This window comes from Apteryx mantelli, chromosome 1 (genome assembly GCF_036417845.1).
Source record: "Apteryx mantelli isolate bAptMan1 chromosome 1, bAptMan1.hap1, whole genome shotgun sequence".
NCBI classification, from domain to species: domain Eukaryota; kingdom Metazoa; phylum Chordata; class Aves; order Apterygiformes; family Apterygidae; genus Apteryx; species Apteryx mantelli.
This window is the reverse complement of record NC_089978.1, coordinates 196,536,151-196,559,901: the sequence shown is the minus strand read 5'-3', so window position 1 is coordinate 196,559,901 and position 23,751 is coordinate 196,536,151. Positions and strand designations below refer to the sequence as shown.

Below are 23,751 nucleotides of genomic sequence, written 5' to 3'. Positions count from 1 at the left end.
AGCTACAGGCAGGATCTCCTTCCTATCACTTGATGTGGGTTAGGGATTTTTTAACCACATGGAAAACAGAACTTTTGTGTCCATTTAAGTAGGTATCACTGACTGTCTGGAGTCAAAGACCTCAAAGCAAATGATGTTTCAGCATTTTCCTATCTATGCATTTGTTATCCACCCATCAGAAAAATGTCCTCCTGTAAACACATCAAAGGATCTATGAATGTATAGGTCACATGCAAGAATCTTTTATGAAAACTTAGCTATATTCTTCTGAAACAGTTTCAGGGACAAAGCTTTTCTTTTTTGACAAACGTACAGAAAACATTAATACCAGAAGTTGAGGTTGTTTTGTTTTATTTTAACACCTAATACAATTCAAATTTAAAGGATTACTTGCACAAAAAAATAAACACATTTGGTATAAAAATTTATCATCACTTTAACACCTTTTTTTTTCTTCCTCTTATGACCTGCACCTTCTCTGGGGCAGAAACACATAAAGACTAATGGCACAAGTTTGTTTTATTCTACAGCATTTTTTTTTGTTTTTACATACTCAAGTACCCTAGAGGACAACAGCCTGCTGTATACAAGAACCATTTTCTTCAGCCCGCTGAATTAAGTTTCATAAAGAACCAAAGCTATAAAGGCATTTTAAAAACCACTGTCTTATATTCTTTTTAGAAGCACTGACTTTTTGCACCATTTATATACATAATGTTACATAACAGCTCTTGAGTACAGTACATGCAGCAGAATATATCTGTTGAATATAAAACATACATTTAAAATCTTATCAGAATTCTTTGAAGACTGAATTATTGTAGAATGCCCATTGCTTAGAGAAAATGGTTTGAGTACAAATGTCTGCATATGTTGGCCACTGGAACAATCCAAGGCTCACTGGAATAATATCTGTAGCACATCAATGTGCATAAATAATTTGCTTACAATATTAAAACACAACTAGCAAAATCAATAGTTCCAAGATCTTATGACTGCTATGTTAACCCTTCTTTAAGTAGTTGCAAAAAGTGTGGTGGGTTCCCTCCCCGCCCACCCTCGCCCAGTCCTCTATAAAATCTTTAGTATGTAATTTGTTTTCCAAATGAAGAAGCTTATTTATGTCTACTGCCTCTTCTCTTCATTGCAGCCGTACACTGTGGACAGTACCATTTCCCTTTTGGTGCTTCTGTCAGTCCAACACAGCCATAATGGAACCACTCAATAGGGCACTATAAAAACAGAGTTAAAGAGAGGGTTTGGGTTTTTTTTTAAACACCCGTCATAAGAACCATTCAATAAAAATGAAGCACCAATAAGAAGCACAGATTCTGCCTTTCACACAAAGTCACAGGACAAAATGAGAACAGTACGTCAGTCTCTAACGTATGCTCAAAGAAAGCAATAACAATTCTAGAAGTCACACATGGATCAACATAACAGAGCAAATTAAGTATATTATGCTTAGGAAATATCTAGTTTGACAACACCTTAAGTGACACAGATGTAATTGTTACTCACTTCTGTGTAAATGAAGAAGTATGTCAATTATTAAATCATTCTGTTCAACTATTTTAAAACTTTTTTTTTATTTGAATGGGACAACTGGTACTAGTAGTGACACAGCTAAAAGTACCCAGAAATAAAGGGCATTTTAAATATGTCAAACCTTCCTGAAAATGGATAAAGTCATCTAAAATAGTTTGAACTCTGGAGACAGATGGGGAGAAGTTTCCTAAAGAATGGTTCAACCCATACATACATTTCCATCGTACTTTTACCAAACACTTAAGCTCTACTTCTGTTTAAGATCATGAAATTGTCTATGAACCTGGCTCTACTACCATTTCTAATATCTACTGCAAACCTCTAGCTTTTTCTTCATTCTTCCACTAACTGACTTTCTGCATGATTCCTTCAGTCTCAATACAAGTCATGAAAGATGAAATAAGAATGAAAAATCTGAAGTAGCAAGAGTGAAATCCATAAATATCAGAATAGTAAGTGGTACATTTCCAATATTTAAAGAAAGCTTTAGTGTTGGAACAAGCCTTTTTAATTTTGAAGCTGCTCATAGAGGAAAGCAAATCACTAAATGTAGTGTTACAACATTTAAGACAGTGAATAATTGAGGAAATATTCAAGTTTGTTTAATACAAGGGTTCAAAATTTAATTTCTATTTTTGCATATGCTTTGGTTTTTAGCAAAAATATTCTTTCAACCACAAAAAAATTAGTAAGCACAGAGGTTTTGTTTAGAACAGATCTAAATAAGCTTAGAAGTTCTTAAAAGCAATGATCCCAGTGTACAAATACCTTCATTACATATAATAACTGAGCCATTTTCTGCTGAAGTAAGGAGGAATAAATAGAACACTTAAGCATCTGGAATTAATAATATTAAAAACTTACTTCCATCTTTTCTTCTTTCACCACTTTCTTCCACACATCCTACATGTTTAAAGTATGTGTTTTTTTTTTTAAGATCACTGCTAAGTCTAAGGTGGGGTAGGGAACAAGTATGGAAAAAGAATTACTTGGTTTTTAACCAAAAAGCTTCATCATTCTGTACTTGAGAGTAAAACTGAAAACAAATTAAAAAAAAAATCTCTACTCTAAAACTTACTCTAAAGAAAGTTAACTTCTGTAAGCAATAATTATATGCACAAGCCTCTCTCATGAATCTTTAGGAGTTTGTTACTTACATCTTGATTATCACAGCCTACCATTTCACCATAGGACACCTAATTAAAAGAATAAAAAAATAGTTATTAATAATTATAAGCAACTGACATTTTCAAAGGCCTAATATTTGAGTTTTTCCATTGAGAAATTTTTCATTAACAGCAGCAACAATCTTTTGATTTTTTATTTGTTATACAATCTGAAGAATGTTATGCTAATACCAAACTGATTTCCAAAACCTGGTTTTTATGCAAAAAAAGAAATTATATTTATGCATATTTCAGGTTGGATAAGAAAGGTCAGCATTCAAAACCTGAACTAAGCACTTAATTGGTCTGAACAACAGTACCCAGCACATTACCAGTCCAGATTTCACAATGATACTACTGTTTGGCATTTCCCTTGCAAACATGAAAATACCAAATGCTTTCAACAGAATTAAAAAAACCCCCAAAACTATAAACTGAAAAAACACCACCCTAGCACACTTAAAAGTATTTAAAATAAGAACAGACATTAAAAAAAAAAAAAACCCTCATGTCCTCTTTCATCCTTTGAAGTTTCTGGGTGGCTTTTACAAAACTAGTAGTTTCTCCATTATTCTTAACAAGAAGGAAAGTAGGAGAGACCCAGCAAATGATCTTCCGTACTAACTTGGAATTTTAAGTAAATTCACTATGAACCTGTTCAATCTTGAAGTCTTCAAGCCTTGAGTAAAAGTTTTAGAACTCTCCAGATATATTACATCACAGAAAAACTTACTTGTTTTTAACTTCAACAGATGAGTTCACTACTCATATCACCAGCAGGTAAATACTAAAAACATTCTATCTTCAGTAGTGAAATTCTGATCTGTTTTTAAATTAGCAATTACAGAAGGAAGGTAAACTACAAGGAAATAGCAGCTCTGATTATACTTCAGGTTGGAAGTCTTTCTTACCTGATTACAAATGCAGTAACGTGGTTCGTTTGGATCATAGGTCCAGTCAACCTGGCTATTAGAATCAGACTCTGGTATTACTGCTGTTTGCTGAGACAGTTCTTGTGCTAATGCAGATGAAGAACATGATGATAGAGAGGACGAGGAGGAAGACGATGAGGACTGCTGACTTGAGGATTTGTTGTTGTTTCTGAACAAATTAAAAATAACATACTATAAACACATTTACTACCACAAAGCAAATACTTCACAGACTCTGAAACATTATGGAATGTAAATCTCTAAGTGTCATTCCATAACAGATTTCAAGAACCGAGATGGATGTATTGAATGCTGCTTGGACAAGGAAACCAATCCATGCCTACAAATACAATACATTATTCTAATCAATGGAATTTAACAACTTTAAGCTGTCAAATGGCTTCAATGAATGTTTTTCTTCACAACATTTTTCATCGATAGCCCTGGTGTCAAGTCTCCATAAAAATTATTACCAATAAAATAAACAGAATTTGCATATAAATGTTATACATGTCATGTACAATGGATAGCTGTTTTTGAAGATGACTGATTCTATGTTAATGCCCACTCAAGCACCATCAGTCCTTTAGAACTGTGCCTGTACACAAATACTAAGCTTTTGCTTATAGGTCAGATCTGACACCCAAGACAGCTGTAGATGAAAAACATTTCATAGACGCAATTACTAAATGAACTGTGAATGCATGCAAGTTTGTATGAAACAGAAAATGTGTAAGTCAGTTTAAAAGGACGGGCATTCTCAGATGAGCTCTTTCTAGTACTAGTACTAGAATCTTCAAATACTTTTAAATTAATCAGACATAGAATCCATTCTGCTTCCTGTCCTAGATGTTCATCCTTCAAAAGTGTCATGATTATTTGCAAAGTGGCATGAAGCAGATTCACAGATCTATTTCAAAACCATCTACAAAGCATTGCATAGTAATTTCTAATATTTGATTTTAGGCCAAATCTTCACTCCAGAACAATGAGAAAAGAAACCAGACTATGTAACAGAACAAAAAGCAAATGAAGACTTTTATTTAAAATCCTGGAGTGGGTTTGTTTAAATAAAAAGAAAAGCAAGAGAACAAAACAAGAAAGCCCTGAACAAAAAAAGACAGCAGGCAATAACTACCTTGTATTGTATGGGCTGTTGTCCCAGGAATATTAAATACAAAGTATTTCTAACACAGGCCATGCATTTTAAAAGAAAGTTTAGTTGCCTTAAACTATAACTGCAGTCAACAAGAATGAAAACCTACTTGCTTTTTCTGCCACTTCGTGAATCTGTGGTTGATGAACTTAACGTCTGTGTTAACGTAGATGCCAGAGCTGATGATGAATATCCAGTTGAATCTCTAGATAGTGAAAATTCTCTTCCAATCTGAAAATCATTGTTCTTAAATGCTTCATAGCTGGCTTTTAGACTGGATGTTCTTCTCCCTTCCTTCATCTAAAAGGAATACTGATACTGTATCAGATTACACAGCAGAGTTCATACATAGGACACACCAGGCTGCAAACTACTATTTGCAGAGGTTCATTAATTACCCCCATGAACAAAACAATGTATAGTAAGTGGTAAAAATGGGTAAGAATGTCATAGGAAAAGCTACATAACAAGCTGTCCCTTTCTGCAAATTTTACAAGATGAAATTGTAGTATACAAAGAACAGTGGTAATATGAAAACTGAATCGTATCAGCTGAAAGTGATCATGGAAATGCGGATCAAAAAAAATCACTAGTCTTTTTCCTTAACCAATAATGGAGGCAGACTTTCAAGAATGTTTTGACATTACCTGTGCTGTGGCTTGCACTGCTTGAGCTGCTGCCATGGTAATAGCACCGGCCCCAGATCCTGAAGATAATGAGCCCAGGTTATATGATGCCAATGGTTGAGAAGAGTTTGTATTGTATGCATTGTTTGAAGAGGATGATGAATTACTGTTTCGACACCCTTGATGAACAGAATACATTTATGAAATTCAAAATGAAACTAAATACCTTTGCATTTTAAGAAGAGTTATATATGACAACCAGTGAAAGATTAGGTAGTCTGGTTATGCATCAGAGTAGTATGATCATTTTGAAAAATGTTGGAAAAGTTATTTAACACAGCCAGCATTGGCTTAAAAAAAAAAAAAAAAAAAAAAAAATTTGTTCCCCATCTATCTTCATGTGCAAAGAGTCCCTGCTCAGTCCAGCTGCTATGTCTGTATAAACAAGCTAAAACAACACTCACTGCAGTTATCATCAAGAAGAAAGTAGAAGTTTGACTGTACAACAATACTGTTTCTAAAATAACACTTGTAATGCATCTTAATTCTAAAAACTATAGATCACAACAATTTTAACAAAACACAAATTTCCATAGCAATCAACAGATTGACAGCTGCTCAACAAATGCAGTTCCATTTCATTTGCCTTTTTTTTTTTCTTAAGGAGCTTTACAAGAAGAGAGTACGAAGACCTATATAGAAGTGGTGAACAGCACTAAATTCCAAAACCTACTGTAGTGAGACACTGAAATACTTAATTTGTATTACAGTTCCGAAGGATTAGTCCACAAAAAAAAAAAAAAAAAAGCCACCTTTTCTCTCCAAATAGGTCACAGTAACTGAATAATTTGGCTACAGACAACTGTGATTCAGATGTATCAGACCTTCCAACTCTAAAGCAAAAAGAGATAAATTCATTTCTGCACAGTATTTTGGAAAAATGTTATGTACAAAATACAATGCTTTCATTTTCCACAAAAGAAACTATGAAACATCCTCACTTTGAAAATAAGCAGCAAAGGTTTTTTTAAATTCACTACTCAAAAGGACTTCTCACCTATTTTAAAATGCACAACACTCCAACGGATTTTATTTTACTGTAGCTGAATAATAGGTCACAAACACCCTTTAAAAATAAAAAAAGAGTGAAAATTCTTCTCCCCTACCTTGCAAGTAGTTGCACTGCTTTCTCTTCCAAAAATAAGAATGCATTGAATCTAGTATTTCTGCTACTGATTGAATGAAACCGTACTGCTATCCTCTTCCAAGCAGTGTGAAGAAAAAGAAACAGCTAACACAGTTGTCAAATGACAACTAACCTGATGTGCTTCATGGACAACATAGATGGGTAACAATGCCTGCAATTTCTCATGCTTCAAATGACTGCAAAACCATTAAAGCGTATTAGCCTCTGATCTCAAAACCCAGTGCAATTCACAGATAATTGGATCTCATGTCTTCCTATTAAAAAGTAATAAAATGCAATGACAATTAAGATTACCTGGTGTATTCTCTTTAGAAGCATCTGAAGTGAGAGTAGATAGAAGAGCTTCCGATTTAAACTTCTTCTCAGGAACGTGATCTGTTGTACTATGGTGAGAAGATGGATTGTGTTTCCTTTCTAAATAAAACAAGTGTAGTGAACTTCAACTCTAAAGCTTTTCAGCCTGAAAGTAAAACTATAACTAGAGATAATAAAACAGCATTCTAAACTAAATCCCTCCAGTAAAACCTTGTTATTTTATTCTTGCAATTCCTCTGAATAGACATTATTATCACTGCATTATAACGACTTTTTTCCAGGGTTTGTAGGGAAAAAAAATATAAAGTTTTGGATTTTTTTTTCTAATACTGCTTGACAACAAATAAGAAAACTTAAAAAGCGAACATGTTTAAGTCACAAGAACTTACTCTCTACTGGAGTGTGCGAATGGGCATGATGGTTATTCACAGGCTGTGATGGTGTATCCAGCTCCAGAGACCCTAACACAGAGTTAAGGAGAGGAAGATTTGAAAATCATCATTGAAATGATTTTGACTTTTACATACTAAGTGAATCTTTATAATATTAACCAAATCACTATACAATTACACTTTGGAAAAAATCATTCTGATTAAAGTGAGTTGAAACCACTCCCATAGTACAACAAGGAGCCAGTGAGCAAAACAGTTTTAAACTAAAAATTGATGACTGCTACCATACAATTATTGAAATCAAGAAGTTAAATGCAAGACCAATAAAGAGAAGACGCAACATTGCCCACATCGTGCCACCTATTCCAATGAGTTGCACATAGGCCAGTGATGGTTGTAGACTGCTGCACCAAGAGTACTGATCTGCACTGATGTAAATTGAAGATCATAATTACATTCATGAAGAGAAAAGTGCTAAAATACAGTAACAGGTAAACTGTATTCATAAGGCAAACTCCCATCTTGTCACACTGAGTCAAAACATCCAAGGAGTAGAAGTGTCTTTTAAGATGATCTAACATTCAATACTAAGGGCTTCAGATCAGCATTCTTATTTTCTGCAGCAGCAGGAGAGTAAGCCAAATGCCAACAGACAGGAGAACACAAGACTTCAGCAATCCCGATTCTGATTGATCTAACCTGTCAAACTATCACACTTTTTTGTAGCAGTACTTTGTTTATGCTGTTCTTGAAAAATTATTCTGAGGTCATTTTTGTAGTAGCTTCTATACCACATTAAAAAAAAAGTCAAGCTCTCACATATTTGTTTTGTTGAGTCAAGAGAAGGCAAGAGAAATTTGTTTAAAAAACCCCACACTACTCTTTCAGTTGAGAGTATGACAAAAGAAGGATCCAAATCTATGGCTAAGAATAACATTTCTTGTAATGTTAGTCATAAGCCTAAATGATCACAGCACAGGACAGACAATGACTGTAAATTTCTATTAGACAATACACAACAGTTTGTATCAGTCTTCAGGATGAAAAGATTTGGAACTAACTGCAATACCAAGCAACTTATACACAAAAAGACTTAATAATTCAAGAAAGTAATTCAAATTCATTTCTCTAAATCTGTATCTTCCACATTTCTTTACTCCTTTTTCTATCAATGCTTTAAAAAAGTACATAAGACTATTAAAAAAGAAAGAAAAAAAAAGAAGAAAAGGTAATCAGTTATTCTAGAAGAGGTTCTAAGCACAAGAAGATAGTCTGGCTGAGCAAACATTAATCATGTTATGAATTAGTCAAAAGGCTGCCCTCTGGCGGAACTTCAATAATACGTATTTATTCCGACTGCTAAAATGTAAAGAGGCTTCTACTTGTCATTTTATTTTAAAAAAATGGAGTATTTTAAAGATGTAATATGCAGTTTGGTACATTTATCTTTCAAGTTCTCAAAATTCTCTTTACTCACCTCAGCAATCACACAACTCAACTGAAAAGTAGTATCACAACTTAAAACTGCAACTTGGATTCCAAATAAAATAAACTAGTTACCCTTTTATGTAGTTGCTACTTCATTAAAAACACTTATTTTTCATTTTTCTTTTTGTGTCTGTTATTTTAAAAGTGATTACAAATAAAATATCTAAAAAGAGATCTTTTGTGACAAAGCCATACAAGGTTCAAAGAAAGGGTATTCCTAATCTCCTTGTGTCACTTAGGTTACTATTTCACTAGCCTTGGGTCAGAAGAACAGTCACCGACTCCTAGCACCACAATCACAATAGCTAAATTAACTTTGAATTTTATTATAACCACATTTGAACTTGACATCTAAATGTTGATAAATGTTGATAAATGTTGATGCATATAGAAAGACTGGATTCTCCTACACCAAGCTAGCCATAAAGCTATCACACTACATCTTAAAATCTTCAGAAACGCATACTATTATATTTTTGTTGGCATTCTTAATACTAGCATTGCAACATTTGTTAAGCATGCAGATTTCCTCCCCAACATGCTTCTTCCTCTCTACCCCTTTACAAAACAACCCATTCCCTTCCCTCCAAAACACAAAAGCACAGGGAGTGCCTAATTTTACTTGACGTTCCACAACTGTAACTAAAACATCCCCCCTCCTCAATTTGGTGGTAAACAATTCATGTAAGGAATAGTATGTTTTCAACTGGGTAAGTGGAAAGTTTGCACTGCAGTATCTAAATACATACAGGTGTTGAAAGCAGGTTTAAAGAATTTTGTACTTTATTGCAGTAATTCACAATTGCAACTGTTTTGCAAAAAAAAAAAAAAAAAAGTTATTCTAAATATTGAGTTGTATTTTGACCTGACCAATTAACACTGAGGCTGGAACTAAAACTTGAGATCACTTACTGATACAAGGTATTTAGGTCAAAGCATAGTTCTGAAACAAGAGGAAACATTACAGGCCACTAACAAATTTATGGTATTTTCATTTCTCAAACTGACAGAAAATGTGTCAATGTTCTTTAAGAAAAGTATGCATACTTACGTCTCTCTAATATTTCTGTTATTCCAGCATTATCTGCTTCAAGTTCCATTTTAAATTTGGCGAGTTCCTGGTCCAATTTTCTCAAATGACGGTCTACCTGTTTTTGAGACAAACCAACAATAAACAACATTCAACTCTGAAACAATAATAGTTACACCCTTAATCTTGACCCTGCTAAATACTTCCCTTTCAGCAATTCTCTGGCATACAGCACTGAGCATGACACACACAGAAGTGTAACTTCTTGGTTACCTACATTTCCCTAACTCAGCAGTGACACTAGAAATAACACCAAAATACAGCTCTTGCTCCTCACTTGCCCAGTCAATCACAGCATACACTAAGGCTGCATATTGGCTCATCAGCTAGAAGCCCTCCTTTTACTGTAGGTAATGTTCCAAGATACAGGGTTAAGTGTTTCTTTTGAGAAAAAAGGAGAAGAGGGTTTGGAGGTATTGTGGGTATGGGTATAGAAGAGGGAAGAGAAAGAACATGCACCTTAGAAATGGCTGGGCTGCTGCATGTAGAAATTGAGGGTATTTTGTTGAACCACAATATTTGTATGCCACTATATACATCAGTAGCCTTAAGTACTGAGTAGATGGGTCTCTAAACCAAAAATTTAAAAGACTTCTGTGCTTTTGAGTGAAGTATGACATGCTCTTGGATACTGAAAATTAAAAAAAAAAAAACAAAAAAAAACCACCTAAGCATCTTGGAAATAAACACTGTACTCAAAACATTTTGTTCATCTGTAGTCATACAACAGAATACTATACCTATGTATACATTGAACTACTGCAAATTAAACAGGTTTTTGCAGTTACCAGCTAAGCAAATGAGAGAGGTTAAGTTCCTATATCCATTATCAGTTTGAAGTGGAAAAATGGTAGACAAGGAATATTTGTTTTTTGTCTACTATATTTTACTTCAGTCTAACTTGCAAGTGCTGTACTCTGAGAAAATGTAAAGTAGATATGCTTAAAGCTAAAGCAATGAAAAACAAGAATAAAAAAACTGGCAACTTTAGGATTTTTTTTTGTATTTGTATTACTCAAAGCAACAAAGTTTCTTAAAGTCAGTAAGTTAAGTGTCCCTTTCATGGCAACTGTATGTAGCTGACATACAAATACAGGTAACACAGTTGAAATACTTATCAAAATGTTTAGAACTCCTTAGGGTGCAAATTTAGGTAATCCACTTTTGCCTACTTACCAAGTCATATATTTGGTTAGCCAGTTGTACTTTTTCATCTGCGTCTTCCAAAGCCTTATAATAATCCTGTTATGAAGAGATTTTTTTTTAAATGATGAATGTAACTGAAGTAATTTCTGTTATTTGTTTTAATTATTGTAACCCAGTGTGAAATGTAAGCCAAAAGGAGAGATCTGAGTCAGTTTTCAAAAACTGTGAAGCTGTATTGTAAACAACAATCAGCTAAAATTATGTCTTAGAAAAAGCCAAATCACAAGATGTTGACAGTGACAGTCAGATTTCACAAGCTAGTTTGCTGCAAGAAAAGAAACAGTCTTGGACTTGTTTTATATTATACAGCATAAGTTTATGGACTCAACATAAGATATAATTCTCAGAGTTTATATAAATGTATTATAAAACAATTTAACTAAAACAACACAACTTAAACTCTGCTCTAATTAATGAAAATCCATAGACAAAAACTTTATTTTTTAAGTAGGCTTAAGCATGTTTTAACTCTGGTTTTAAACAGGTTTAAGTGTCTTTTCATTCCTGATTTCCACTGAAAAGTATCTTGCTTAGGTGAACACTATGTGAAATCTTGGTCCTATTGAAGTCAAAAGTAATTTTTTTTTAAATTTATTCTGGTGCAGTCAGAGCTTTGACTTTATATATACATATATATGTGTGTATATATATATATATATATATATAGTATATGTGTGTGTGTGTGTGTGTATATGTGTGTGTGTGTGTGTGTGTGTGTATATGTGTGTGTGTGTGTGTGTGTGTGTGTGTGTGTGTGTGTGTATATATATATATATATGAATGAAAATCCATTTGTATTGACTAAGGAAAAAAACCCTTGGCTGAATAAGGGGCTAAAGTAGCAAGTGTAGGAGGCTAGAAAGGATTCTTCTTTCCAAAAAGAGATGGCCTACATTGCTAACAATACTACTACCAGATCTAAGTGCTGAAGGATAAAACAAAAGCCAAAACGCATCCATCTTCCCACCCCTCTCCCCCTAACACTACTTATACTGTAAGTATAGTATATACAAGGACTTATGCAGACTCAAAGGGAATGCTGAACCTAAGCTTGGAAAACATCCTCTGAAAGAAAGTCAATTCATTTATGCAGCTTCATGTCATACAAGCAGAAACAAAGGTTAAAAGGCTGAGCTCAGAACATAGTACCTCATATCCTCACCACTACATACCCCTAATTTTTTTAAAATACTAGTGCATATTGGGTAAAACTAAAGATAAATGCTTGATCAAGGAAGCCTTTCAGCCATTCTTCTCTTATGTACTTCTATGAATCTCTGTGAAAGCCCGAGGGAAGCCACAGTTCTGAAGACTTAAAGTTTCCATTAATTGTGGCTATAAATCTTTTTTTTTTTTTTTCCCCTCTAAGGTTACCTTCTTTTGCAAAAGAAAAATGTGACCCACTCCTGTGAGGTCCTTACTTTTTTGATAGACGTCATTTGTTCTTCTCTCCATTCAGGTTTGTTTTTCTTTGCGTTCATAAAAAAATCATTTACCCTCTGCTCAAGTTGATCCATTGCATCTGTAGCACAGGAAAAGATTTTAAGATGTGCGTTATCTTCTCAGGTACATAAACACTATAAAATAAGGTGGATTTTTTTTTTTCTTAAACAAAGTTGACAGGACTGAGGTGCAAACTATTAGAGGTGAAAAAAACAAAACAAGTGCAGCGGACAGAGTAGGGAAATATTTACCTTAACTTCCAAGAAGCAGAATAGCATCCTGGTAGGATTCTCATCAAGGTTCTTGTGCTCTCCAGCATGAGACAGGCAGGACTCCAAGTTCTAAAGGTTTTTTGTCCCTAAGAGCAGTGGTAGTGACTTAAAGCATGACCCAAACTCCTCACCCAGGACTCTAGACTGCTGACCTTGGAACTTTCTAGCCAGTTACAAAATGAGCAGGAAACAAAATGTTCCCCTAAGAGAAACAGTCAAATACAAAACCAAATAATTGATAAAAAAAATTAGTGCTTCAAAAAGGTAGAGCAACAGAAGAGTAAAGCCACCACCTTTAAGTCAAGGTCCTCTCCATAATTTGCTAGGAAGAGTGAGAGTATATTGAAAGCACTCAGGTTATTCCCCCCACCCCCCCAAAGTAGAATTGAGGGGTAAATCCACTGAAAAGATGCTACTTGGACAGGATTCTCACTTACATGAAGCTGAGAAATATCAAAAGGGGAAAAATAAAGCTACCCATTCTTTAAAACTAATTATCATAAGAAAGAAAAGCGTCAAAATACAAGTTATTGGTTTGGTTATTTATTAAGACAGGAACAAGGATTCCCTTCACTTCCCCTCCTTCAAAAGAAGCACTGAGGTTAGTATTTCAACAGCTGGACTTTTGTCCATTCAACAGCTTGCATATTTCCAAGACCAAACAGCTGCCTCAGTCAAACTAGCTTTGACAGCCTTACTAGTCTCAGGATAGATGATAGTACTGAAAATTGTTTTCACAGAACTCTCAGTGATACTGTCCAGACAATAGTCTCAAATTAAACATGACAATGTATCAACTTCCTATCCCCTTCAGGCTCTCAGTGTAAAACACTCAAGATATTTTTTGGAATGCACCATTAAAACTGCCTCACATGATGGCAATCATCTCAAAAAGTTAAATAACTAGATCAAGAAACTCATGAGTATGCAAGCACGATCTAATTCTTCAAATCCAATGGAGCCTGTAGGTTTTCTTACTTCGTGAATTTTCAGGACCAGATCTAGTTGTAAATAACCAAAGATCATGTACACTAAATGATGCAAGAGGAACATTTATTGATTTTGCCTAGGCTGGGAAGGCCCAGCACCAGAACCAACAGGATGCTAACAACCGACTGGAGAGACAGCAATTAATCCCAAACGAAAACAGTCACTACACAGACTCCCATCAACATTATTTACACCCAAAGTAGTCACACAATTTTGGTGTAAAACAGGTTAAGAGAATCTGTAAAACATACACCTTCCACTTGCACTGTGTTCTTCTGGGAGAAGATTAAGAAGCCTGAATAGGAAGCAAGCAGAAGCCTTCACAAAGTGTGAGCTAACAGCTTTGTTCTTTGGCCAAATTACTATAATTTGGTTTATAAACCCAAAGGATAAAATGCTCCATCTTCTATTCCAAGAATGAAAACAGCTAGATGATGACAATAATTATTATGGCTTCCCAGACATGAAGAAAAAAAAAAAAAAGCCCTCTTTACTTTTTATTGAGGGCACCTTTCACTCTGTGTGAAATTACATATGGGAAAACTTTCAAAGAAATTTGGTCTCTCCTGAAAGGTCAGGACTCTTAAGGGGGACACAGGACAGACCTATTCAATTATCCAAAAGGTTCTCTCTGGTATATGTAAGTTCCTTCAGTTTTTCTGTTTCTTTTTTTTTTTTTTCCTCCTTTTAAAACAACTGTGATGCTACATTCTGACATAGTAATTTCTTAGAACAGATTTTGCAGGAGAGTTCTCAGAAATTCTATTAGAAGAGAGAACTTTTTTCCAAGAGCTTGACATTTTACCATGGAGGCCTGGAAGATAATCCATGACTTGAACTGCAACAGAGAAAGATATTTTATGTTCCACATGAAAACTGTCTCAGTTGGAGATCAAGAGTCAAAGCCACAACTTGGATGCTCTTCACTTTTCCCACAGCAGTTTTAATCAAGACATACAGTAGATACAGGTGGTTTGCTTATATTTCTTACAATGACAAGAAGCAGCACCTGCCCCATTAGAAGTCCACGTCGTCCAAACAGGACAAACTATAAAGTCACCATCAACTCTGGCAGCAGCCCAGTTATCTCATTATGACTCTTGTAGGGTTCTGAGACAGCATCACTCGAATAAGCACTGTTTTCAAGTACTTCAGAGACAGTGAATCTACACAGTAAGTCACTTATCTCACAGCATCAGAATAATCTGGCTCATATGGAATATCCAGCTGGCAGTTTGGCAATTGAAGAGATGAGAGTTCTAGAGTTTTGTAATGTCTTGGGATGTTTTGTCTCTTGCTGTGCAAGAGTTACCAAAGTACCAATGTCCAAAAGAGAAGTTTTTTTTATCTGGGCCTAAGGTTGATCTTAGTATACAATACTTGGTATCATTTGCCATTTCCAGTTATGGCAGAGGAAGTGACAGTACTGCAACCTTGGCAATGCTAGTCAGCTCATTCTGAAACATTTTAAGAAACTACTAGCTTTGTTGTTTCCACACTCAACATAAGACAAATTTGTGATCTTATCTGGAACTACATAAGTCCGCAAGCTGCTTCCTCCCTCTCCTGGTGCTCCCTAGTGACACTTACTTCATAAGTATTATCTCCTATTGCTCATTTTCTGAGCCATTGTTCAGGTCCTTTGACTTAAGCACTGAAGCCAGGATAACACTTACACCACAGTATACAGAAAAACCTATAGCCGGTTCAACATGCAACATGCATCAATAAAGTCTGTTAAACAGACCAGCTGGAACAGCTAAAGTAAATACCCCAGAACAAGCCTGAGACCTCACTTCAAAGAATTATAGGTCAAACTATTGTTTTCAAGAGATGCGCTCCTAGAGAGCAAGGTATTAAAAGCATGGTGCTGCATTTCATACTACTGTACTGCATTGACTTGTTACTTCAATCCTTGCTCTCCTTCTTCCTTAAGATAATCCAGACCTTCTGTATTGATGATTCCTCTCATCTTTTAATTTCATTAAAAAAGACCTTTGCATTATGGTCATGAACATATTAATTGTGTGTTAAATGACAGCAGCACCTAACTGGAAGAAAAGAATCCTTTAGTGTTCTGACACAAGTCACAGATAAGACCGCATGAAAGATCAAAAGGCAAGGAATCCTGAAAATGGAATTAGGCAGCATCTGAGATCAGGATATAAACAGAAGATATACAAGAAGATCAACAGAGAAACCTGAAGTGGACTGCATATTTGGTAAGGGCCAGCTAAGGCACAAGAGGCTAAGAAAACACTTCGACATGTGCGATCATGAGGGGAGCTGGCTGGAACGTTTCAGAAACAGCATATGGCTACCTGCTGAAAGAGCGGGATATAACTCATGCTCCAACCCACCATCACTGCTCTTAGGGATCAAAAATCTAAAGACTTTGGGACGCGCCACCGAAAATGCTTAGGGAGCAGCACAAGCCCAGGAGCAAAGCTCCTGTCAGATCCTAGCTGCGCAGAAACCTCGCTGTCGGCCGGGCCGGGCCAGGCCGGGCCGGGCCGGAGCGCGCTGCGAGCGGCGGGCGGCTCGGCAGGGCCGCTGCTCGGCCCCGCTCGCTCACACAGCGCCAGCGCGCTCCGCCCCTCGCTGCGTCCCGGCGGCTCCCCGCGCGGCGCCGGGGCTCCGCAGCGCCGCCTCCCCTCCCGCAGCCGCGCCCGCTCCGACAGCGGTGCGCCATCGCCCTCCCGCAGACGCCGCCGCCAGGTGCCCGGCGCGGCGCTGGCTGCCGGCCCCCCGGACGGGGCGACGAGAGGCAACCGGCCCCGCGGCCCGGCCCCCGCACCGGCCCGGCCCGGCCCGGCCCGCGGAGCTGCCGGAGCGCAGGGAGGGGAGGGGGCGAGCCGCGCGCGGGGCGGCGGCGGGGAGCGGAGCTGCCCGCGCAGGCCGGAGCGCCTGCGGCGGCGCTGCTTCGCCCCCTTCTCCCCTGCCCCCACCGCGAGCGAGGCGCTGCCCGCGGCCGCCCCCCGCCGGCGGGGCGGGCCGGGCTGGGCCGAGCGGCGCGGGCGGGCACTGGGCGCGGGGAGGGGGCGCGGCGCGGGAGGGGGGCGGGCAGAGGAGGAGGGGGCGGGACTCACGTACTCTGCACCTGCAGGTCCATCTCGCGCATCTCGGTGAACCTGTCGCGCAGATCCATGGGAAGCTGCTCGATCACTGCGGGCACACGGAGGGGCGGGGGAGAGAGAGACAGGGAGGAGGGAGGCAGGGAGGGAGTCAGACACCGCCATGGGGGAGGGGGGAACAGACTCGTCGCCGCGGCTCCCCCCGCCGCGGCTCCCCTCCCGTCAACATGCCCCGCCGCCCGGCATTTCCGTCCCGCACACACTCACTCTCCAGATAGTCCTCCAGATACAGCATGGCGGCGGCCGGGCCAGCGCCAAGGGGCTCCTCGCTAACGGGGGCTCGTCCCTTCCAATATGGCGCCGCCGCCAACAACACCAGCAGCTCGACTCAGCGAAAACAACATTGGCGGCTGACGGGGTTCGCCTCGGCCGCGCCGCAATTGGCTGCCCGCCCCTCTGACGCACACCGTGGCTCGCGCTCCCCCAAGGGCACCACGGGAAATGTAGTCTCTGCGCGGGGAAACCACAAGAAACTACGTATGCCATGATGCACTGCTCCGGCCGCGCCTTCCCGCGGGCCGCCCTCCCGCTTCTGCTGGCGCTGACGGGGCAGGTGGGCGGGCGGCACGGCGGGGCGGGAACGGCCGCGCTAAGGGCCGCGGGGCTGGCGCGCCTGGAGCGCGCTGCACAGCTCTCGCGGAGCAGGCTGGTGCTTCCCGGCGGTTGTCCCCTGAGGTATAGCTGGGGGTTTCCTACAGCCCCAGGTCCTGGAGTCCCTTAGAGTCCGTGCACTCTCTTTTCACCAGGGGTCTGGGTTTTAGACCCTCCCTTTTGCAGGCAAAACTTGTAAATGCCGCTGCAGGTCGTTCTGAAGTTCTTGAGGAATGGTACATCAAGCAAGGAGTATCGCAACTCCGTGACAATAGAAAAAAAAATTGCTCTAATTTCTGTCTTGTCTCATGAGAGAGCCAAAGTGAAAAAAACCTGCTTTGTTTAGCAGTTCACAGTAATATAGGTAGTAATAAAGTTACAGGTATGATAGAACATAAGTTTCTGTGGGCTTTGGAATTGCTCTTTAGTTTGGAAAACAAAATAATTAAGTACATAGAAATTATTGAAATTCAGTTATAGGAATTCTTACTGTAATTTAAATATTAAATGTTTTGAGCTGAATTTTTCACATTTTCAATCCCCCAAATCATCACAGTTTTATCATTAATTAATACTTACTAGTCTAGTCATGGACTAATGCATAGAAGACAATGATTGTGTTTGTCCAGATGTTCTTATGGTGTAACATGATGGTTTTTGATGGGGGGGGAGAAATTTTCAGGGAGTAGGTGATGTCGGATGTAGGTACAGGGAGCATAACAATTGCTGTACAGAACAGACAAGTTTTCTGCCATCTTCATTATCTTTTCATTTTGTCATCCGTACCATATGCTTCCAAGCAAGAAAAGGAAGTATATGACTAAGCCAAGCCTGAGTAAAAAACAGTGCAGGATGTTTTTGAGTGTCAGAATGAAGTGAAAAATGCATTCTTTCCCCAAGTTTTAAGTACATATATTGTGAGTAATTAGCTAAAGATGATTGAATTTTGGAAAGTGAAGCATAAATTCTGTGTATGGCTTTTATGAAAATTTTCATTTTAGTTACATCTTAAAAACATAATACATAGTCAAGTATTCTTTTATATTCCTATGTCATTATAGGTGAAAGGTATAACAATAACTATGAGCTTCTTGAAAAAGTGTTGTACCTAAGTGGTCACTTTCCATATTCATTCCATCATTAGCCATTTAGTCTGCACTGCTAATACAGAAGTATTGACTAATTTCATAAATACCACTGAACAGCTTTTAGATGGTAATTAAACCCAGTAAGTATCAATCAGGAGCCGTAGTTGAAAGAATCCGCATACTGTTTCTCGTACAAAGCACTCTAATTTGAAGTACAATTTTTAACACACTGGTATAGGTATGACAATGTTTTTGAAGTTTTGTGTGAGAAATTGGCTTGTGGCCATTTTGTTATGTGGAAGACAAAGGCTCTGACCCTTCTTGGGAAATGAATCCCTACACTTCTATTAAAGTGAAAGGTTTTGAGATGTTGAGAGAACGGAGCCCATTCAAATGCACAGCTAAAGCAATCATATCCTATTTTCATTAGGAGAAGAGCTTGGTGAATTTAGGGAAATCTGAATTGATGGGGTCACTTTTTTAATGCTCAGTAGTGAATGCTCAGTGGTAGCTTTAGTGCTTCTTAAAGACAGAAAACAAATTTTTGTAGTAGACAAAATGGGTATGTGTATATAGTGCAACAGGTATTTAAGAAAACAATATTGTACAAAATATTGTACAAAACAGCTCCATCATTAGAACTGCAACTGAAGCACAGTTATACAATAAATTCTTACCATTTGCTGCATGACCAAAATCACAGGACAGCCAAGACGTTGGGACCTGTAACTGTCTCCTATGCTCCCCTTTTCATGCCTGAGTTTGCTGCATGCCCATCTTTGCAGGCTTGGGGATAGCCAGCAAAATGCTCGCTGAGAGCCAGTCTGAAAGGTTTTTTTCCAAATGTTTCCTGTGCGCTGTGGTGCCCAAATCAAGCAATCTAAGAAACACGTTTCTTGGGGCTGGGTGTCAGTCATTCCCTTTAGTACTAGCATGTGCACTGTCCACAATAGTGGAAAGGGGAAATGAGACTCAGACATGCCAACAGAATGACAAAGACAAGATTCTGGTGGGGCTGGACCCTGCTGTCTCCAAGGTAGGAGTGGCCCCTTTATGTTTAATGTCTTAGTGGAATGTGTGAGCAACTCTTGTAAAATTAGGAAGCTTCTTTAAAAATCATGTGTTGTAATGCTTTACAACGGAGGATGGGAGGGGATAATATAGAATATAAGTGAAAATAAAATTCACCTTTGTTCAATATCTGTTGAAAAGCAAATATGAACTCCTTTATCTACCTGTAGTCCCCCTTTTTTTTGTACAATTGGAGAAACTGTCACATTGTCCATTTCTGCCAATGTTAATTCACACTGTATACTCAAATGAGTAGCCAGCCAAACTCAGTGGGATTGTGTGAATAAGTACTGCTCATCATGGCAGACTGACAGAACTGAGTTTAAATTGACATTTTAAGAAGTGATTAGCCATGAAGGCCATACAAAAGAAACAATATTTTTACAGTGAAAAACTTCCTGTTGTGTATAAATGTAAAGAATTAACTCTATTGACAAACCTGACTTTTAGAACAGCCTAATTAGAACAACCTATTTAGAACAACTCCTGATCAGACAAACATGGATTAATGACAGTGTTTATTGGGATGCAAATACACTTGAAAAAAGAACTAAACACTAGCTGTGAATTCAAGTTAAAAAGAAATTCAGCTTGTGAATTGCAATCAACATTGCTTAAAAAACCCTCCCATACAGCAGTAGAACTGCTTAGCATAGAGAAAAGAACGGAAGCCATAGAAGTTGTTGTTTCCTCCTGTTGGTATAAACCTTAACATTATTAATGTTGATGGCCTTTGTCCTGCAAATGTTTCACATGAATCATGCATCATCACTTGTGGCAGAATGATGGCATAAAGGAATATTGCAGTTGCTCTGTGATCCCCCTAAAGCTAATCGCTTGCATAGGTTTCATTAGTTTTCAACTGTCAGGAAAAAAAAAAACTGATTAAAAAACATGGATTTATGTTCTGATGTACATTTCTTAGATGGAGCTCAGACTTTTATATCTTCTCCCTCTCATCTGTCCTTTCCCATTTCAGATGTCTCTGATGTCTTTTTTTCTATAATTCTATTCTGTCACTTCCCACTTGCAGACTCATGTGCTAAGTCTCCGTCTGTCCAACAAGTTCCTCCTGTCCAACTTCCTATTCCTCCTCAATTAGTTGGTCTTCCCATTCACTATACCTTTCAGAACCATTCTCTCTATCTTGCAAGCTATATGCTTTTCAGGGGCTTTCTATACCTATTCAGGACTCTCACTGTTGCATAGTTTCCTTAGTGCTTTGATTTTTAACTCTTATCTAATCCAGTGTTTTTAAATCTATAGTCCTTGTGTTTTGTTTGTTTGTTTGTTTTTCAAGAAGGACTGGTTACTAATGCTTTGATTTGAAAAAATCAGGAAAGACCTATCTAGCCCATCCCTAGATTGATGATCCTAGGTCTCAGCTACCGCTGGTAGGTTTGTGCACTTTGATTTTCCCATACAGGGAAAATATTCACTAAAGAGCTTTAAGGCACAGTGATAGCCAGGCACTAAGTAATGGTACAGCAGAGCCTGTGTACAAGTACCAGCCTGGGCAGCTCTTAAAATACTGGAAGTGAGTGGTTTGCTTTTCTTTGGCACTCCCACTGCAGTACAGCAGCCCTGTCTGGCAGGTCGAAATCCATTCACCATGGTGCACTGCTGCGAGCATTTGCTGTCGATAGCAGTTTACAGAGTTTTGTCTAAATACCAGTGTTAGCATCAGGCCTGTGGGCTCTTCACAGGCTTTCAACTACTTTATTGTAATATGTCCTTATTTCCTGTTTGTTGCTATCTTTCTGCTGCTGTAACCTTTTCATTCTTTCCAGTCCTTCCTTTCTTGCAGTCTGACTGTCCCTCTCAGCAGCCATCGACCTCACCATCTCCCATATTCTGCCCCTTCTTCTGCTGCAGGGGCATCACCCACAGCCTCATTCTCACTGTGCAGGAAATAGCTATCATTCCAGCTGTACTACACACCATGGCTATTGGAGGACATTAGTTAAATAACTAAATTGTCTTGAGACTGAGTACCATGTAAGGGTTACAGCATGATCGTATTTGTTCTGGGCAATCAACTTTATGTAATGGGAAACTCCATCCAAAGCCAGAGCCTAAAAAAAAGCAGGGTGAGACTATTCAATAAATAATGTTACCCTTGTCTAGGGCAGCAGTATGCAGAAACTTCACACTTCTGTGAAATGATCCTCAAAAGGGCAAATTTGGCCCAGAAGTATTGTGGTTGCATGGTAATCTATCTAAAAAATTACTTTCCATTTCTACATATTACAAACTCCTGCAAAGTCTGAGATTCATACTCCTATTTCTGGAAGCAAATCCATGACCCCAGATAATTAATTTACTTTTAACAGTCAACAGGAAAATGGAACTGCCATTTATCTTTCAGCTTGTGTTTGTGTACTGACTCAGGCAATTACATCTTCATCTTTTACCTAATTTTGTCTGCTGCAGACTCGGTTAAATTTACTTGCAGATTTCGGTTATTTCCTCAAAGTCGGCAGGATATGAGTGATCACTGTTTATATATTAATCACTTAAGTGTTTTTATCCTGACTTCCTAAGGAAATAAAGCATTATATAAGCATTCTCTGTTTGATAAACACTTCTTTGATCTGTCCTTTCACTCTGCCCTCCCCCTCTCTTTTGAATTAACTGACTAATTTCAAACAATCTGAAAGAGTAGTAGTTCATCTTGTAGAGAGCTGAACAGTAGTTGCTCCTTAAAGGCTCTGTTGTCCCTAGTAGTGTGTTTTCCTTCCTTTCACTGAGGAAAAGGTTGCAATGTGAACTTACCATCTACTAGACTCAAGAAAATCTACACATGAGAGCAATGTTATGTGAGTGTCCCAACCACTGGAAAAGCTTCGATTGATGAACATAACTTATTAAAAACCATTATAAGCTACAAATGCACAAGGAACCAACTTAAGTAGTTTTGCTGTTCATAGAAATTCTTGGGATTTTTGCCTTTTTTTTTTTTTTTGAAATCCTGTATGCTGGATCATATGGCATGCATGGGAATACAGTTTGAAAATAATTACTTTAATAATTATTTAAACAGTTATAGTAAAAGTCTATTTTTCAAATGCCTGTATCTGATTATCTGTAATGAAAGATATTTCTTCCCTTTTTATTATAACCATCAGATTATAAATCATACATATTTCCATGAGGTTGGGCATTCTTGTGGCTGGAAGAGGTTCACACCCGGTAGCTTTCCACCAAGAAATGTTAAAATTGGCTCCTGTGCCATCAATGGCACAGAAGAGTGTGAGATTAGATATCTGTTCCCCGTGCTGCTCAGAAGACATGCTCTGGGAGGGTTAGGCTCTGCAGGTGGGGCAGGGAAAAAAAAGCTACGGGTTAGGGGATGTTAATGCAGTTCTGTAATCCTTCACTCAGATTCATACGCTCGTAGCCTCTCTTGCCCCTGCAGCAAAATCAAAGAAGGCAAAAGTGACAGCAGGGGGAAGGAAATACTCTGAGAAATTTGCCAGGGTAGTGACATTATGATTGACTGGAGGAACACAGCTACCATGGGAAGGGATACAGATGTTGAGGTCAAGCATGAATCTTCACTGCTCCTGGACATACATTGTCAGATATGTGAGAATAGTACAGAATTCACCTTCTCCTTCATGATCATTAAATGACAGCTGTGTAGAAATTGAGAAACAAGAGAATCTGGAGTTCAGACTCTGAGGGGTTGTAGGAGTGGACAGATCTTTGTGACAGAATCCAAATACTGTAGCTCCTTACTGAGGGAGGTAAGGATAAGATCTACCCAGATTTAGCACAAGACACAGGTCTATCTCTTTGCTAAAACCATATTGTGATAATGTTAAGCAAAATTTTGGAAAAAAAAAAGGAACAAACAACAATGTTTCTCAAAATTTTATTACTGGAAGTATTTGAGCTGTAGCTACAATGCTCTAAAGATATAATCAAGCAGTGTTTTCAGGGAAACTAATTTCCATGATAATTATTTTATTAGAGAAATGTGTACGGTTGATGAAAATACAGACAATTCTGGGAGCACAGAAGCTTTTCTTTG

General features: G+C 38.3%; 1 protein-coding gene across 3 annotated transcripts; it reads right to left on the bottom strand.

Moving 5' to 3' along the window:
• Positions 1-334: 334 nt before the first annotated feature.
• Positions 335-17,325, bottom strand: ING3 (inhibitor of growth family member 3). Of its 3 annotated transcripts, none has more exons than XM_067315323.1 (12): positions 17,173-17,325; positions 16,925-16,996; positions 12,548-12,648; positions 11,097-11,162; positions 9,882-9,978; positions 7,340-7,411; positions 6,930-7,049; positions 5,450-5,607; positions 4,912-5,102; positions 3,626-3,815; positions 2,706-2,744; positions 335-1,232 (listed from the first exon to the last, which is right to left on the bottom strand). In XM_067315323.1, exons 1-12 carry the CDS (start codon positions 17,198-17,200, stop codon positions 1,116-1,118), a joined length of 1,251 nt encoding a protein of 416 aa, XP_067171424.1. In that variant the 5' UTR covers positions 17,201-17,325; the 3' UTR covers positions 335-1,115. The 3 variants fall into 3 exon arrangements, with proteins under 3 accessions (XP_067171424.1, XP_067171434.1, XP_067171443.1); XM_067315333.1 differs by having other exon boundaries at positions 5,450-5,508; XM_067315342.1 differs by lacking the exon at positions 17,173-17,325 and adding an exon at positions 12,821-12,927 and having other exon boundaries at positions 16,925-16,984.
• Between the last annotated feature and the right edge of the window lie 6,426 nt (positions 17,326-23,751).

Excerpts from the sequence above, each read along its gene's own strand:
- ING3 (XM_067315323.1), bottom strand. The coding sequence starts at position 17,200 with ATGCTGTATCTGGAGGACTATCTGGAGA. Across the intron at positions 7,050-7,339 it reads TTCGCACACTCCAGTAGAGA|AAAGGAAACACAATCCATCT; the intron begins GTAAGTTCTTGT and ends TGTTTTATTTAG. Across the intron at positions 3,816-4,911 it reads CGAAGTGGCAGAAAAAGCAA|AAACAACAACAAATCCTCAA; the intron begins GTAGGTTTTCAT and ends TAATTTGTTCAG.